The 18635-nt window shown below is 40.3% G+C and overlaps 1 protein-coding gene across 1 annotated transcript in view; it reads left to right on the top strand.

Moving 5' to 3' along the window:
• LOC137344494 (laminin subunit beta-3-like) overlaps positions 1 to 18635 on the top strand; it is a 71227-nt gene that overhangs the window by 35777 nt on the left and 16815 nt on the right. The window contains exons 5-13 of the mRNA XM_068007525.1: positions 2044 to 2170; positions 5768 to 5841; positions 6749 to 6934; positions 7232 to 7295; positions 9155 to 9354; positions 10784 to 10904; positions 11941 to 12129; positions 16982 to 17137; positions 18017 to 18213. Of these exons, the coding sequence (XP_067863626.1) occupies positions 2044 to 2170; positions 5768 to 5841; positions 6749 to 6934; positions 7232 to 7295; positions 9155 to 9354; positions 10784 to 10904; positions 11941 to 12129; positions 16982 to 17137; positions 18017 to 18213 (1314 nt within the window). The remainder of the gene's footprint in view (positions 1 to 2043; positions 2171 to 5767; positions 5842 to 6748; positions 6935 to 7231; positions 7296 to 9154; positions 9355 to 10783; positions 10905 to 11940; positions 12130 to 16981; positions 17138 to 18016; positions 18214 to 18635) is intronic.

The raw sequence follows: 18635 nt of genomic DNA, 5'->3' as shown, positions 1-18635 counted from the left end.
TTACTTCAACAGCATCTCCCATCCCCATGAACTCTAACCACCGAGAAGGAGAACAGTAGCAATGTCACGGGAACAACATCACCACCAAGTTCCCCTTCAAGTCACACACCATCTTGACTCAGACAATTATCATTGTTCCTTTATCAGTAATGGGTGAAAATCAGGAATTCCCTACCTAGCATCATTGTGGGAGCATTATCACCACAATTACTGCAGCAATTCAAGGAGAAGGTCCACCACCACATTCTCAGGGCAATAAATGCGGCCGTGCCAACATCTTTCACATTTGAGAACAACATTTTAAAAAGCCATGGAAATTCATATGTAAATTAATGCCAACAGTGAAATCGCTCCCCTGTCATTTTTCCCTCTCCAGGCTTTAAAAATAAATGTTTTCTTCAGCCTCTTTGGGCCTCAGGAGACCTCCTCTCCTCCGTTAAAGGGCGGATTGGTTCATGCCATGGCAGCTGCCACTGATGTATCCTTGAAGATGCCAGTGACCCATCTCAGCTATGCAAATGACCACATCCCAGGATTTAGGATGCAGACTCCAACCTTGGACGAGGGTAGGCGGGTGTTCCATTCTGCCACACTTACGCCAGTGGAGCAAGGCCTCAGGAATTTCCAAGCCCCTGGGTATAGATGAGGTGAACCTGGAATATCGCTTCAAGATAAGTCAGGCCTGAGTTGAACAAGAGGAGACAAATTTAAAAAATGAAAAGTACATTTAAAATGATCTTTGAGGAAGTGCCCTTACTCAAAGGACAATACAATGTTTGAAATAATCCTAAATAAGGCAGTGGAGTCAAAGAAATTGGGGGAATTCTAAATGTCATTTAACTCCAGGCTAGGTTAGTTGGGATAACAGATGGATGAGTGTAATGAGTTGAATGTTCTTTTTTCATCCTTGACTTTTTCATAAGTTTTTAGAACGCCCAATTCTCTTTACTTATGCAGGTATTTAGATTGTATGCAAAAACAACAAAGTGAAACATAAACAGGATTAAAACTAAATCTGTAATATTGGACAGTGCAGTAACTCAGTATGATGGTTCTGTAACATGCTGGTCCATGGCGTAATGGGGCACTGGTTTATGCCTGTGATTCCTAATGTGACAAATTCTAATCTCAGTCATTTCATCATGGGATGTATCAAGTGGAGTTGTGGTACTTCCCGAGGTACCCTCATTTACCTCAAAGTGGTTAGTTACAAAAGAAGCAAATTTCTGCCCATCCTTTTGACTGGTGAATGGTTTGAGGGACATGAAGACATGAAAAAAAAGGGAAAGAGAAACATTTCAGGATAAGTTTAAACATTAACAAATTCTATAATTTTCATAGTGCCATTGTTCTTTCATGAGTGCTGTGAAATGACGATCAGTGGAAAAACCAAGGCCAGAAATGTTCTCACAGCTGCACCCACCATAACTTGGCGAGAATATCATAAGTATTACAATGGAATGATTACATTGAGACCATATAGTTACTTTGCAAAAATTATATGTGTGTCATAATTGTGTTTCACAACTATGGGGATACACGTAAAAATAAATGTCATTTATCAGGATCAGGATGAGTGATTTGGAATAGTTGGAGATCCCACAAATCTTTACTCTTACCGCATATGCTGTGATTTGCTGCTCAAGTACCACTGTTTTGCATAAAAACTCTTGGAGGCAGTGAAAATGCAGGTGGCTGGGCAAATCTGAGCAATAACAGACTTACCCAATAAGATTGAAACAGTTTACTACTGAAAATATCAAGTGCACAAACCTTTATTTGACTATTGCAGCATTCCTGTATTAAGCAAATCATCAGGTTAATGGAGCAAGACTGAGTTGGAACCAGCCAATTCTTGTTTACTTTAGTGCACTAATGGTTCATGGATTACAGCAATTCTGTGCCAATGCTAAGTTAGCTGAAGGAGAGAAATCAATAAAGATTGAATAAAATATTCGTCTTTTTTGTTAACTGTGGGAAACAGCAGACTCTTTCATAAATAGTGAAATAATCCTCTGAAATTACTTTTGTTTTGTGCCTCAGGAGTTGTTGCAGTGCTGTATCTGTGACTCCAGAAATGAATACAATCCCGTATATTTCACAAATAGCCATCGAATTAAAAATGTGGTTCCTTCAGGAACATTGAGGAGCTGGTGGCAATCAGAAAATGGTAAGATTAGCATTTCACTTCATGTAATGCACAGTAAAACAAGGCATGTTGAACAACTTCTACTTTGACTCCATTCACTTCCTCCAAATAAAAGGTGTCGCTATGGGAACCGGTTTGGGTCCCAGCTATGCCTGCCTTTTTGTGGGATACGTGGAACATTCCCTGTTCCAGTTCTACTCAGGTTCCCTCCCTCGCCTCTTTTTCCGGTACTTTGATGACCATATCAGTGCCGTTTCCTGCACTCGCCCCGAAATGGAAAATTTCATCAACTTTGCTTCAAATTTCCAACCTTCCCTCTGCTTCACATGGTCCATCTCCGACTCTTCCCTTCCCTTCCTCGACTTCTCTATCTCCATTTCTGGGGATAGGCTGTCAACCAATATCTATTATAAGCCCACCAACTCCCACAGTTACCTTGATTACACTTTTTCCCACCCCACTTCCTGTAAGGACTCTATTCCCTTCTCCCAGTTTCTCCTTCTCCGTTGCATCTGTTCTGACGATACCACCTTCTGCAGCAGTGCTTACGATATGTCTTCCTTTCTCCTCAGCCAAAGATTCCCCTCCACTGTAGTTGACAGGGCCCTCAACCCTGTCCGTCCTATTTTCCGCTCTTCTGCCCTCATCCCTTCCCTCCCAGAACCATGATAGGTTCCCCCTTATCCTCACCTTCCACCCCACCAGCCTCCACATTCAACGTACCATCCTCTGCCATTTCCGCCACCTCCAGCGCAATCCCACCACCAAACACATCTTCCCCTCCCCTCTCCTTCCCTTTTAGCATTCTGAAGGGACCACTCCCTTCGTGACACCCTAGTCCACTCTTCCATCACCCCCAACACCCACTCTCCTCCCCACGGCACCTTCCCGTGCGAGCACAGGAGATGCACTGTTCACTTCCATTCCTTCAATCTGATTGGTTAAGGAGATACACAGTTGCTTGCCCTGTTCACACGGATCCTAGATGCCCTGTAGAGGGTGCTGGGCCGTTTCCATCTCCCACTTAAAAGAGTGCAAAGTCTCATGGAAATTAAATGGGCAAAGGCAAGTCTAACAAACGGCAGGTGCCATTCGATTGCCAGCTACAGTAAATTCTGGCCTAATATATTAACTGTAGGGTAAGTGTTGTTAGTTTAGCTTTAAGATATTCATTCTAGATTTTACTATACTGCAGCATGAGACCTCGTTGCATCGATCATCGATTGTGTCATTGCAGTCACCTTAATGTCAAAGCATGCAAGACACTTACCTTGGCAACAGTCAATACCCTTTAAAATTTCCCAGTGGAATGGCCTGATAGCCCTAGCAGTGGTATATAGGGCTCCCAATTTACAGAATCCTAAGGCTGACTAACTTTTGAGCCTGCTCAGTCTCATTGGTTGAGGTTCACCAATTATCAGGCTGACAATGAGTTCAATAGCCAGTGTGGCTCAGCAGATATATACACAATAGCCAGAAATTAGTTTAAACCAGTTTGCAGGCGGCAAATGAGCGTAGGGAGCGATCTCAGCACCCGGAGACGGAGGCCCGTGGATCAAGAGAAATTGTTCCTCGGGCCTTATCTAAATAATCTCGGCGATCTGCCAGTGCCTGTCATGCTTCCTCGGGCAGCTCAACCGACTGACGAGTCAAAGATAAGAGTGTTGGACTGGAAAAAGGCAAAGTTCAGTTAGATAGGAAAGGATCTGGGCCAAATTAACTTGGGCGGACAAATTAGTAAACAAGTCAACAGGTCAGCAATAAGAAATCTTCAAATATGAGATTTATAGTGTACAAAGTAAATGCATTCCTATAAGGCACAAGTCAGGAGTGTGATGGAATACTCTCCACTTGCCTGGATGAGTGCAGCTCCACAACACTCAAGAAGCTCGACACCATCCAAGATAAAGCAGCCCGCTTGATTGGCACCCCATCCACCACCCTAAACATTCACTCCCTTCACCACCGGCGCACTGTGGCTGCAGTGTGCACCATCCACAGGATGCACTGCAGCAACTCGCCAAGGCTTCTTCGACAGCACCTCCCAAACCCACGACCTCTACCACCTAGAAGGACAAGAGCAGCAGGCACATGGGAACAACACCACCTGCACGTTCCCCTCCAAGTCACACACCATCCCGACTTGGAAATATATCGCCGTTCCTTCATTGTCGCTGGGTCAAAATCCTGGAACTCCCTTCCTAACAGCACTGTGGGAGAACCTTCACCACACGGACTGCAGCGGTTCAAGAAGGCGGCTCACCACCACCTTCTCAAGGGCAATTAGGGATGGGCAATAAATGCCGGCCTTGCCAGCGACGCCCACATCCCGTGAACGAATAAAAAAAAAAGGCAGAAAGGGGATGCATCATAGAATTGAGTTCTGCAAATAAGTAGAGAAATTAAAATTAAATTGAGATGTAAATGGGAGGCATATGTTAAAACTGGAGCTAACAATACTAAAAAAAATCATGACGATGTAGAGTGCATAGATTTTGAGAAGGGGCTTGATAAGGTCTCATAAGACCATTGTTTCAAAGATTTAGGGTAATGGTATAACACAACTTACAATTATGTAGCACCTTTAACATAGAAAAATGTTCCAAGGTTGTGCAATCAGGCAAAAATCAATGCCAAGCCAAAGAAGGAGATATTAGGAGGGGTGACTAAAAGCTTGGTCAAAGAGGTAGGTTTTAATGACGATCTTAAAGGAAGAGAGAGAGAGGTGGAGAGGTTTATGGAGGGAATACCAGAGCATAGGGCCTAGACGGCTGAAGGCACGATTGCTAATGGTGAGGCAAAGGGAGTTGGGGATGCCAAAGAGGCCAGAATTGGATGAACACAGAGTTCTCGGAGGGTTGTAGGGTTGGATAAAGATACAGAAATAGGGAGCGGTAAGGCCATGAAGGGATTTAAACACAGCGATAAGAATTCTAAATTTGAGATGTTGGGGGCCGGGAGCCAATTTAGGCCAGTGAGGAGAGGGTGAGCAGGACTTGATGCTTCATAGGATACCCACAGCATATCTTTGGATGAGCTGAAGTTTATGGAGGGTGGACATTGGGAGGCTGGCCAAGACACCATCATAGTAGTCGAGTTTGGAAGTGACAAAGGCATCGATGAGATTTTCAGAACAGATGAACTGAGGTAGGAGCAGAGATGAGCAATGTTACGGGTTGGGAAACTACAGTTATGAGAAGAGACTTGAGATACTGGAACTAATTCCATTAGTGCAGAGAAGGTGATTTAATAGAGGTTATTTAAAATTATGAAGTGCGTTGAATAGAGAAAGACTATTTTCTCTGGGGAGTCTGTGATGAGAAGTCATCAATTTAAAATTGTGGCTAAGAGTGTGAAGAAACAGAGGTTTTTATATGCCGACGGTCATTCTAGCATGGAATACTTTGCCACAGGGAGTGGTTGAAGCAGAGACCATTGCATTTTTTAAGGGTAAAACTGGGTTGAGGGAAGAGTGTGGGGCAGTGGGATTAGTTTTGGATTGCTCTAGCATTGAGCTGGCACAGACAGGATAGGGTGAATGACCCCCTTCTGTGCTGTAATATTTCATGTAGCTTATTTGATCGATATATTATTCTGCCTCCATCTCTGCATTTACAGACCAGGATCAAGTATCTATACAGCTAGACATGGATGGGAAGTTCCAACTTAATGATATTCTTCTAACATTCAAGGTGAGACACACCCTTTAATATATTGGCCATGTAAATGTTTTCTTTTCTGCAATGTTCCTATTTTCTCCTTGTATCTATATTCTCTTTGTATTTATATTGTCCTCAGCGGGAGAGTGGAATGAAACAATAGCAGGCAACTCTGTGGATATCACCACAGAGGCAACCAACTAGGTAGCACATTTGATCAGTGTGAGAAGCTGTTGAGTTTCTCTCCATCCCATAGATAACCTGGACCAACACCATTGATTAAGAGAAGCTTAAGTGCAAATGCCAATTGAGCCTGGAATTCAAACTCAGATCTTCTAATGTTATTATTGCTACACTCCCAGTGTAGGCATTTCCATCTGTAACCCAGACAAAATATAATTTACAAATTTCTCTGAAAATGACCAAATCCATGTATAGTGATGAAATACAAAACAGTAGTTTCTGGATTGTATATTCACTGTTTGGCCAGATAATAGCAACCAGAGATTTTGACCCTTCTGATTCACGTGATTAGTTCTAAAGGAAATATCTATTAATTTATTTCTGTTGCTATGTATACTATTTCCAATTTTGTCCTGAACAATTTAACTTGTATTGTGCCCTTGCCTTTTACTGTTACTGGGTTGTAATATGCTATAGGTCACTACCAGTGCTGTTCCTTACTTGACTTATGTTTATTCCCTATCCCATCATCAGTACTGACTGAATCAATATTCCCAGCTATATCTCTTGTTTTATTTAGCTAGATCACTTTAATGCTTCAGGGAATGACTAAGGGTGCTGTACGATCGTAATAAATTATGAGTTTGTTTATCTCAGTGCACATGTGATCCTCCTAACATCTCTGAGCTCAAATTATTGGATTATTTTAATGAAGAGAATGCACTTTTAATGTTTTTTGCTATATTTTTTCTTTCAGTCTTCACGGCCGGCTGCCATGATGATTGAGCATTCTACGGATTCTGGTCAAACCTGGAAACCATACCAGTATCTTGCTGATGACTGTGCTGCCTCCTTCCCTCAAATCAAAACAGGGCAGCCAGTGAGCTTTGATGATGTGCATTGTCAAGTCCAGCCCCGACAGCAAGATTCATCTGATCAGCAGGTACAGCCACCCATAGTAATATACTGAGGATCACGTCTATACATTTTCAACCTATGATTCACAGCACCCCATTCTACTTTCCACCTATCTATACCCTCCTTCAGCTGGGAGAGTGAGTAAACATATTGCTGATGTATAAACATGTAAATCAGTGTAAATAGCTGTATAATGTTAGAAATATAAAATGTAATTCTATTTGTTGTATATGATATAAATTGCAACCTACGAAAACTAGCATAAATTATTTTAATTAAATGAAGCATTTTGACTGTCGTTTCTTTCCGTGTTTGCTTCTAGGTGACATTTAGCCCACTCAAGCAGGCTGATTATATTAGTGCTTCAAAGAGTGACAAGATTAACAGTAAGACACTTCTTAAACCTAATAAATCCCAATTTGTGTTTATGATCTCTCAACTTTTAAATGACCTCTGAGATTTTGGATGCCTTTGCAAATAGTTAGAGGATTTAGTACAAAACTTATAAGAATAATTAGAACGTACACTTATACTCGCACACAGTGAGTTCCTAATCTTTCTTGCATTGGCAGAGAAGCTGCTAAGTAGACCTAAGGAAACTATCCTGCCTGAACAGATATGCACTTCTGATTTAATTTTTGGGTTAGAATGTTTATTCAAGCAAACACAGAGGTAACATGTTAGAATCAAACCCATTTAATCTTTACTGCTTTGTTCAATTTATATATACAGACAGAATAGACGATTTTCTAGGGTGTTACACATGGGGAGTCAAGATAAATGTAGCCTCCAGATAAAGCGGGGCTAGAGGGCGGTGGGTAATTGAACCAGAGCGTGCATACATAATTCAGTCTCCATTTTAAAATCATATGTTCTGTCATTATTTTTATGTATTATTTTTATGATATTATTTCTAGTTAAATAGCAAAACTGATGGTAATTTGGGAAGCAGAAAAGAAGAATTGGTTGGAACATAGGAATTTCTCTATAGCACAGGCTGCAGAGGTGGGAACTGCAAAACTGAGGCATTGTTGAGCCACCACTGGCAGGAGAGTGTAATTACAACTTGACCAGTTTACTTAAGATTGAACTTAAGAGCTCAGAATGGGAAAAGTTGACACAAAAATGACAACGCGAAGTAATGTTTTGTAGATAGGAAGTGCATGTAGATTTTTCAAAAAATATATTATGAGCCAGAAATCGCTCCCGAAATAACGGAGGAGCTCAACAGCGCTCTCAGTTTTTAGTGGTGAATTGAAGGAGCAAGTTCCCGCATTTGCACACGCGCAGTAAAATGCGGAAATCGTGAACTTGCTCCTAGTGGTTCGCTGGTGATATGACAGCTTTGAATTAAAGGGCCATCGCATGCTGCAATCAGAGAAATCATTGAAAAAGTGCAAACTTGCTTATCTGCCCAGCTGAAAAGTAACTAATTACACCACCAAACAGGTATGCTTAAAAATACCAGATCTAAACTAAGTTTTAACAGTCTTAATGACTGCCAAACAACTAAAAAATAACTTTTAAAAATGTGGAGTCTAATTACTCCATATTTTAATAGTTTCTGGTCACTAAAAAAAATGTAAAAATTAAAAAATTAAATTTTAAAATTTTTTTACTTTTCCTTTCTATCTCTTTAATTTAATTCAATTATTTCTTTGGCTTTTTATTTAAAAAAATCTTTTATTTACAATGATATACAGAATACTAACTTTAAATGAATGATGTCTGCTTGCCTGCTTGAGCAATGCAGCCTGAATCTGTGGGATTGACGTCTCCTCCTGACAGATTTTGTGGGCGTGTCTTCTCCTCACAGACATTTCCAGCCTCGCGGCAACTCACGCTGTGCAGAGGCTGGGTTGATAGCGCACATTTTGTTTAAAGTTCAAATTCAAGCAATTCGACGCCACAGAGCCCGCAATAACTATTTTCATTAATTAAATTCGCAGGAGCTGCGGTGAGCATTACCTCGCTGCTCTGAGCAATTTCTGGCCCTATAGATATTTATTAGTGACTATGGGCAGTTGTGTTGTGTACACTGGGTGTGAGGGGCTTGTGCATTCTCCTTAAATGCCTCAGCCTATAGCCTTGATACTTCAAAACCTGCATAATGACTGTTATTCAATTACAAATCACATTCACTGTCATAATTTAAAATTGATTCTTATAGTTTCAGCATATCCAGAGGACTCACAAGACCCTTGCTGTATTTTTAAGTAAACAAACACTGTCTCTCTATTCCTAGACTTAACACCATTTACGAACCTGAGAATTAATTTTATCAAACCATACAAGCCCACTTCATCCTATGAGTTTCACAGTGCCAACGACTTCTATGCTGTGTATGAAATGAAGGTTCAAGGTAGCTGTTTCTGTAACGGACATGCAGCAAGTTGCATTTCAGAAGATAATTCTGTGAATACTCCACAAGGACCAAGAACAATGGTAAGAATTCCATTACCATTTCATGTCCTTACTTCAAGATAAAAATAAGCAACAGACTGACAGCCTTTTACTGTAGATCTTTGCATACCTTAGTCTAAAGTACTGACCACTACCCACTCACAGTGCCTTCATGTACAGAACAATTAAATTGAATGTTATTCCACAATGCTCATGTGGTTCTTGAACTCTGGAAATAGGAGGAAAATTCACATAGCTGCATCAATAATATCAAAATGAAAGTTGTATAATGGCAGAGGTACGAAACTCAATTCCATTTAGAATATTGCAGCCTACGAAAACCAGCATAAATCTTGTCTTTCACAATTTGTCAGACAGTATTGGTTACAAAATACTTTTAACTATGCTGTAGGATTTCTCAATAGGATATTCTGTAGGATACTTGGTAAAGGTTCAACCTCAGCATTATATCAATACTATCAGCAGGAATGTTTAGGATTGCAATCTGTAAGTTCCTTTGCACAAGCAGTTGCTAATTTGGAGTTACCTACACTGGCTCCTCGTCCTCCAACGTATCAAATTTAAAATCCTCGTTCTTGTATACAAATCTCTCCAGAGCCTTACCCCACTGCAACCTCCTCCAGCCTTGCACCTCTCTCACGTGCTCCACGTCTCTTATCCTGTCCTTCTGTGCATCCCTTGGTTTCTCCGCCAATTCAGTCTTACGCTCTGTACCTCTTTTCCTAAACACCTTCATCTCTTTACCTCTCTCTCCATCTTCAAATGCCTTCTGAAAACTATCCCTTCAACAAGCTTTCAATCACACCTTCTAAGGCTCATACCAAGGCCCAGCATCAATTCCTTTCTTCTTCTGAGAAGCTCCTAGGGAAATTAAAGACATTATATAAATGCAAGTTGTTGTTGCTTGAGAATTGAAGATGACAGTGGAAATTCAAGCCTGCCATAACGTTTGCAATAAAGATAGCAGTGGAGAATGACAATTATCTGGGGAGTAAAAGTTATGTCAGGTAGACTTTCCATTATCGTTAATTGTCCAAACTGGTAACCTTTAGTAAAAAAAAATATTATCTTGGAAGCCAGAAATTCCTGCCAGTATCTCACTTTTCTAGAGCTTTAAGCATCCACTGAGGAAAAATTACATTGAGAGAAATGCAGGATATTACTTGATGAGATGTCTGACATGATGCTTATTCCATGAGTGAGGCTGACCCCAAATCTCACAAGGGGTGGTAGCACATGAGTGGAATCAAAATGGATTCAAACACTTCAACACATCGCTTATATATATGAGCATCTATTGTAATGCAGTTTAATGCTTCTGTACATTTGAGAAACTTGTGTTGTGTAGATGCTCACCACAGTTGGGTCAGAATCCAGGCCTCTGCTTCTTGTTTGTATTCTTAGAGTTGTGTTGTCAGTACCTTTGAGGCTCACAGTTCATTTCTTTTAGGTGCAAGAACAATGTGCCTGTAAGCACAATACTGCAGGTAAAAATTGTGAGATGTGTGCGAGCTTCTACAATGACCAACCATGGAAGCCAGCTGATGATTACAATACCAACGAGTGTAAAAGTGAGTAAATGCCCTAGTGTCTTTCTGTGGCTCCTAGGAAGGATTTCCTGGATTTGGTGTAGGGTAGTGAGTCAAAGGCTGAATCCAGAGGGCTAATAAAAAATATTAGCTGAGAAGTTACTGCTGGTGATATTGGTGGGCGAATGCTGAACATATTCACATGACATTCCTTTGTCTGCTTTTTTAGCAACGACATTTACCTGTTTATTTTAAATGGATAAGTGTGTTAAAATAGCAGTGAAATGCCATACATTAATCATTCATCCACTAATAATGCCAATAGTCATTTCTAGGCAATAGTTTTATGTGTCCAATATTTGGCTGTCTAAGGGGGGACATGCATGGTACTTAGAGGATGGGAGGCAGTGGCCTCTCTAGCCCATTCTCTCACTCTAAAACTAGCTCTATGCCTAACAGCAAGTATCATCTTTATCAGGCTTGAAACTGGTTCTTCAAATTAGTTCTCTTCTTTTTTCCAATGCGTTGCTATTCTTTATAGGGATAATTTTATAAATTCTTGCTCCTGTTGTGTAACTTCACCTGCCCGGAGAACACATCAGGAATTCGGGCCTGAGCACCCCTGTATTTCCAGCTATCAAAATTAATGAATGGAAAATCATCTTTGAATTCCCAAAATGCACTCCTGCAGGGGACGCTCCATACTGGGAGAACAGATTTGTAAAATGACCACTTATAACCCAATTATTTGATGCATTCCTGTTAAATTATGTAGTATACTTCCATCATTTTGTTTTTAAAAAGTCCACATAGGTGGTGATAATAGTCATTTTTACTCAGATAGGACAGCAGGACACTGTGGGATGCTGAAATTATAATGGTGCGGCAGGGCCTTCGATTGATGTTTGGGTTTATAAGCGTATTGTCACAGTAGTATATTTCCCTCGTCACAGGGACGGAAAGACAAAGATCCAGTGCACTGCTCTGTTTACTTCTTGAGTGAACCACTTTAGGCGATAGTTGTATGCAGTTTTTAGCTCTGATTTGCTTTTCTTACTTTCTCAACTTTCTTCTACAGAGTGCAACTGTAACAATCATTCCCAGAAGTGCCACTTTGATCCAGAGGTGTACCGAGCCAGCGGAGGAATCAGTGGTGGAGTCTGTGAAGACTGCCAGCACAACACAATGGGAAACAACTGTGAGATATGCAAAGCCTCTTTCTACCGCAGGCCACAGCGAGATATTACAGCAACGGATGCCTGCGTTTGTAAGTGAATTCCACCTAGTATCAGGATCAGTGTTAGCAAAGAGATAAGGAAGAATAGTCTAGACCAATAAATTGGTTAAAAATGTACAGGCATGTCAAACTTTCCATTTACTACAGTTTTCATGACAACAAAGCCCATTCAATATCATTGTATTTTGTTTTGTATGGCAGGGGTTCTTCATAAAACTGGTTTTAGGAACCAGACAAAAAAGTGAGGAGTGTGCTACTAGGGATAAGTGACAGACAAATTTGAAATTGGAGTTGACTTCAATTTGGGGTTTCAACTGAATTGAGCTGAGTACAGTTCTTTATTAGCTTGTGTCCTAATCATCTTTTTTTACTCCCATTTTGTGGAAGGGGGAAGGTATCAGTGCCAATATACCATTCTCTAAAAGAGCTGGTCAGGCAAGTAACCAGACTCTAGACTTCTGCCAGTGTCATGTGTAACCAACATCTGACAATGTGCATGAGAGCTGTATGGGATCAAAGAGCAATTATTCAGTTTTTTTTTCCTTATCATTACATAGAATTACATAGAATTACTTGGAATGTACAGCACAGAAACAGGCCATTCAGCCCAACAGGTCCATGCCAGTGTTTATGCTCCACAAGAGCCTCGTCACTCCCTCCCTACTTCATCTAACCCTATCAGCATATCCTTTTATTCCTTTCTCCCTCATATGTTTATCTAACTTCCCCTTAAATACATCTATGCTAGTCGCCTCACTACTCCTTGTGGTAGCGAGTAACCACTCTCTGGGTAAAGAAGTTGCTCCTGAATTCCCTATTGGATTTAGTAGTAACTATCTTATATTCATGACCCCTAGTTCTGGTCTCACCCGTGAGTGGAAACGTCTTCTCCACGTATACCCTCTCACACCCTTTCATAATCTTAAGGACTTCTATCAGGTCATCGCTCAGCCTTCTCTTTTCCAGAGAAAAGAGCCCCAGCCTGCTCAATCCTTCCTGATAGGTATAACCTCTCAGTTCTGGTAAAATCCAAGCAAATCTTTCTTGCACCTTCTCCAATGCCTCTATATCCTTTTTATAATATGGAGACCAGAACTGTTCACAGTACTCCCAAGTATGGTCTAACCAAGGTTCTATACAAGTTTACATAACTTCTCTGCTTTTAAATTCTATCCCTCTAGAAACAAAATCCATGCTTAGTTTGCTTTTTTTATGGCCTTATTAACCTGTGCCGCTACGATTAGTGATTTGTGTACCTGTACCCCCACATCCCTCTGCTCCTCTACCCATTTAGACTCTTATTTTCCAAGGAGTATGTGGCCTCCTTATTCTTCCTACCAAAATGTAATACCTCACACTTATTTATATTAAAATTCATTTTCCAATTACACGCCTATTCTGCAAGTTTATTGATGTCTTCCTGTATTTTGTTGCAGTCCTCCTCCATATTAACTATAACTCCCAATTTGGTGTCGTCCACAAATTTTGGAATTGTACTTCCGATTCCCAAGTCCAAATCGTTTATGTAAATGGTGAACAACAGTGGTCCCAGCACCAATCCTTGTGGAACACCACTTCCCACCTTTTGCCAGTCTGAGTAACTACCTTTAACCCCTACTCTCTGTTTTCTGTTTTGTAGCCAGCTTACTACTTGCTATTTGTCCCCTGATTCCACCTGCTCTGATCTTAGTCATGAGTCTACAATGCTGTACCTTATTGAAGGCCTTTTGAAAATCCAAATATATCACATCTACTGCATTACCTTTGTCTACCTTTCTGTTACTTCTTCAAAGAATTCAATAAGGTTGGTCAAGCATGACCTTCCCTTTTGAAATCCGTGCTGACTATTCTTTATTATATTTTTGGTTTCTAGATGTTTTTCTATTACATCTTTGAGTAAGGATGCCATTATCTTTCCTACCACCGATGTTAAGCTAATTGGTTTATAGTTCCTGGACTGGTTCTATCTCCCTTTTTAAATATTAGCGATCCGCCAGTCCTCTGGCACTATTCCCTTTTGTAATGAATTTTTATATTTATGTAATAGTGCCTCTGCTATCTCTTCCCTAACTTTTACTATTTCTTTTTATATTCCTTGATAATTTAATTTAATTGTTTCTCTTTGCCTTGTTAAATGTTTTTTTGATTTCTTTCCTAACCTTTTCGTATTCACTTTTCTCATCCTTTCCTTTGTTGTCTATGTACTTAGTGTATGATTTTTCTTTAGCTTCAATTTTGCCCTTATCTCTTTATTCATCCATGGCGACTAGTTTGTTCTTGCTTTGTAGCGGGATATATTTCTCCTGGACTCTATTGATCACCATTTTAAATGTTTCCCATTGCTGTTCTATTTCTTTGTTTATCAGTAAATTTTTCCAATTTATTTTCCCTAGTTCCATTCTCATCCCCTTGAAAATAAACTTTTCTCCAATTTATTATTGGTCTTTGTCTTACTTACGTCCTTCTCAAAATTTATCTTAAACCTTATTATGTTGTGATCACTATTACCTAGATGTTCACCCATGCTTACTGATCTTATCTGTTCTGGTTCATTTCCCATTAGTAGATCCAGCAGTGCTTCCTCTCTGGTTGGGCTTTTTACATACTGGGTAAGAAAGGAATCCTGCACACATTGTAAAAACTCCATTCCCAATACCCCTTTACCTGTCTCTTCTTGCCAGTTTATTTGGGGATAGTTAAAATCTCCCATGATTATTATTCTATGTCCTTTACTCATTTTACATTTTTGCTTACACATGACTTCCTCCACCTCCTTTCCACTATTAGGTGGGCTATAGTATACCCCTATTAGCGTGATCGATCCCTTTTCTTTTATTTCAATCCATATGGATTCTGTTTCTATCCTTCTGTTAATTATGTCCATTTTTTCTACGGCCATTATGTTATCTCGAATTAGTACAGCTACTCCACCCACCCCCCCCCCCCCAACCTTCTTCCTTCCCTATCCTTTCTGATTATAACCTGCGATATTTAATTGCCAGTCCTGTTCTTTATGTAACCATGTTTCAGTTATTCCTACTACATCTGGTTCCTTACTAAGGGTTATTGCCTCCAGTTCCCCGTTTTATTTTGGACGCTGTGTACATTGCTGTACAGGCTGTTTAATTCATTTTTAATAGTTGTTCCTTTTACTTTATTTTTAACAGTCCTTTTATACTTCTGTTTTATAACTGTATTTGTTCCTTAACCATTTATGTTATCTTTATTCCTTACCCAGGTGTGACCTTTACACTCATCTCTTGATTCTTTTATCTTTAAGCTTTTGTTGTTGCTACCAAATCCCTCCCCCCATCTTGTTAGTTTAAAGCATTATGCACCGCTCTAATTATCCTTTCTGCTAGGACTCAAGTCCCATTCCGGATCAGGTGGAGCCCGCCTCAGTGGTGGAGCTTCATCCTGTCCTAGTACTGGTGCCAGTGACCCATGAAATGGAACTCCTCCTTCCCACACCACTCTTTCAGCCATGCATTCATCTTTCTGATTACCACCCGTGAGGTCCTGCTTTTTAATTTAGTTCCTAGCTTCTGATATTCCCTTAGCAGGACCCTCTCCTGGTCATTCCTTATGTCTGGTGCAAGCAGGCTTTAAGTCCAAAAAGAACAGAGTTGGGCATGAGGAAAACGGTAAATCCTTTCTTCCTGTTATGTGCTTTGGTTTGCCGAATGTGCAGTGAATGAATGCTCTTCAGTCTCCACATTGAATGAGCAGCATTGTTGCCCACATATTGTTGCAATACTTAAAGTACTCAACTCCTCAGGACAGTAGTATAATGGACAGAATTAATGAAAACATTTAGCATTACACAACAAAAATGTTCGATATCATTCCATCTTCTTGTCACATGATCTGATATTGGTAGGATTACTATCGTAACTCTCTCCTTTACTAGAATGGTGGGGACTTCAGTTAAGTGGAGAGGCTGGAGAAGCTGGGGTTGTTCTCCTTAGAACAGAGAAGTTAAGGGGAGATTTGATAGAGGTGTTCAAAATCATGAACGGTTTTGACAGAGTAAACAGGGAGAAACTTTTTTCAGTGGCAGAAGGTTTGGTAACCAGACGACACAGATTTAAGGTGATCCGCAAAAGAGCCAGAGGTGACATGAGGAAACATTTTTTTACGCAGTGAGTTGTAATGATCTGGAATGCACTGCCTGAAAGGGTGGTGGAAGCAGATTCAATAGTAACTTTCAAAAGGGAATTGGATAAATATTTGAAGGGAAAAGAGCAGGAGAATGGGACTAATTGGATAGCTCTTTCAAAGAGCGAGCACAAGCACATTGGGTCGAATGGCCTCCTCCTGTGTTGTGCCTACTATGATGTCGCATGTGGCCTTTGCAGCATCATAGCTCGTCACAAGTAAGAAAGAGATTAATAACTGTGTGGTGGGGGAAGTTACAGATGTAATACAATTCAACTCAGCTCAACTCAAATTCTTGCTCTATACCCTGAAGGTTAGCTGAACTGGTGAAGCTATCTGCTAAAAAAAAAATTAAGTAATTACTATAAACATCTTCTTAATTACTGAAAACATCTTCTTTCTTCAATGTTTAATATTGACCGAGTCCAATATTTGATCCAATATCAATATTTGACATGTGATTTATGAGAACAGGTGGATGCCCCCATTCATTGCACCAGGTGAGTGAAAGGGTTGCAGAAAAATGTCATTTAATGTATTTATTGCACTTAAAAACTCAGAGGAGAGATCACTTCAGGAACTAATAGTAAAGTTCACGTTGATGACTTTTTACATACTTTCTGAGCCAAAAATACTTCTTGACCTTAAATAAAGCATAAATATGATCCCACATATTAAAGACAACACTTTAGCTGGTAATGAATACTTTTTTGATGATATTTAGCTTGTGACTGTGACCCTAACGGCATAGTGGACGGCAGGATGTGTGATTCGCGGACCAACCAGTGCAAGTGTAAAACGAACGTGGAGGGTCCTCGATGTGACCGCTGCAAAGCTGGTTTCTATGGCCTGCTTGCCAGCAATCCCCTGGGCTGCCTGAGTAAGTGAAGTCTAAATACATGATTACTGACAGTGTTATTTGTAATTCTTCAAATATTGCTTCAAAGGTTCAAATGAAACATAGAAATATCAGGAACAGGAATTAGGTAAATTTTTACAAACAAGCTCAAATACGAATACACTATTTATTGTATGAATTGCTCTACAGGAAATGCCTTTGCATAATGTCAATGGCAGGTCTTCTCACTAATATTAAACAGTTTTCATTTCTTCCTTTAGCTCCTCATGGGTCTTTAGGACTACTTATTTAAACTGGCTCACAGTGAGCGTGGAATCAAACCCATGGCAATAAATTGGGAATCACACTCAAATGGACTAGGGGCGGTGGGGGGCGGGATGGGGATATGTGCTTTTGGTGTCCAGTTTACATTTTAGAAATTACAGACCCTTCAGTCAAAATCCAGACTTTCCAGTTCAAAAGCAGTACGCTCACTGCATTTAAAGATAAGTGGCAACTCCAGAGGTCACAGGAACAGCTGGCGTGGAAAATAGAAATGTCACTCTGATACAGTAATAAAGACTCTTGTGAGTTTGGGGCACTTTGTTGAGGTAGAGCAGAGGGAATTTTACTGTATATCTGGGCTATGCGATTACTGACCCGAAAGAGTTTTAATGCAAATACTGAGCTACGAAAGGTGGAAAGTATTCCATTCCCCAACACTGACATTCCCATCTTGACAAGTTCAAAAGGTAAATGGGCAGAAAATGAGTCCAGTTGCATTACGGGCATACAATCCCCCCCGCCTGATTTTCCTACGCCCTCCACCCATGCGAAGTTCCACACCCAAGCACTAACGAGGAAGATCTGCTCCATAAGATGGGAAAACAGAATACTCTAAGGATTTGCTTTATTTTTCAGAATGCACATGCAATGGCCTGGGATCACAACCTGGTGGGAGATGTAACCAGGCCACAGGCCAGTGTAATTGTCTACCGAATGTGATAGGTTCAAACTGCGACAGGTGCGCCGAGGGCTACTGGAACTTGAGAAGAGGAGTTGGCTGCGAGGCATGCAGCTGTGATTCGCGCAACTCTTACAGCCACCGATGTGATGAGGTACAGTATAATTCCTATCACAATGCTAAAAGTACTGCAAACCATTCCAAATAAAGATGTGCTTTAAGTTGAGCAGCATTTCCTATTGCTAATTTATTGAATGATTTTAAATGTTGAATTGCACAAAACCAGAAATGAGCCATGAGAGATGAGTTATGAAGTTTTTTCTAAAGTTTTCTCATCGCAAAGGCCTGCCGATTTTGCTGATGCTATATTTTAAGGAGGGGGAAAGCAATACATAACCTTAAACCCAAGGTTTCATAATATATTGCACATTGTTTGAAGTACTGATGTAGAGCTAGAATTGTCACATTGTAGTGTGGGTGTAAAGTTATTAAATGTAATTTTACACCAGTATATTTTCCTATAACAGCCCGGAATTTGCTCTGAGCAGCAAATGAATGGCGCCTGTCACTCATTAG

Source organism: Heptranchias perlo, chromosome 27 (genome assembly GCF_035084215.1).
Source record: "Heptranchias perlo isolate sHepPer1 chromosome 27, sHepPer1.hap1, whole genome shotgun sequence".
NCBI classification, from domain to species: Eukaryota; Metazoa; Chordata; class Chondrichthyes; order Hexanchiformes; family Hexanchidae; genus Heptranchias; species Heptranchias perlo.
The sequence above is the reverse complement of the archived record's forward strand: the minus strand, read 5'-3'. Positions and strand labels throughout refer to the sequence as shown.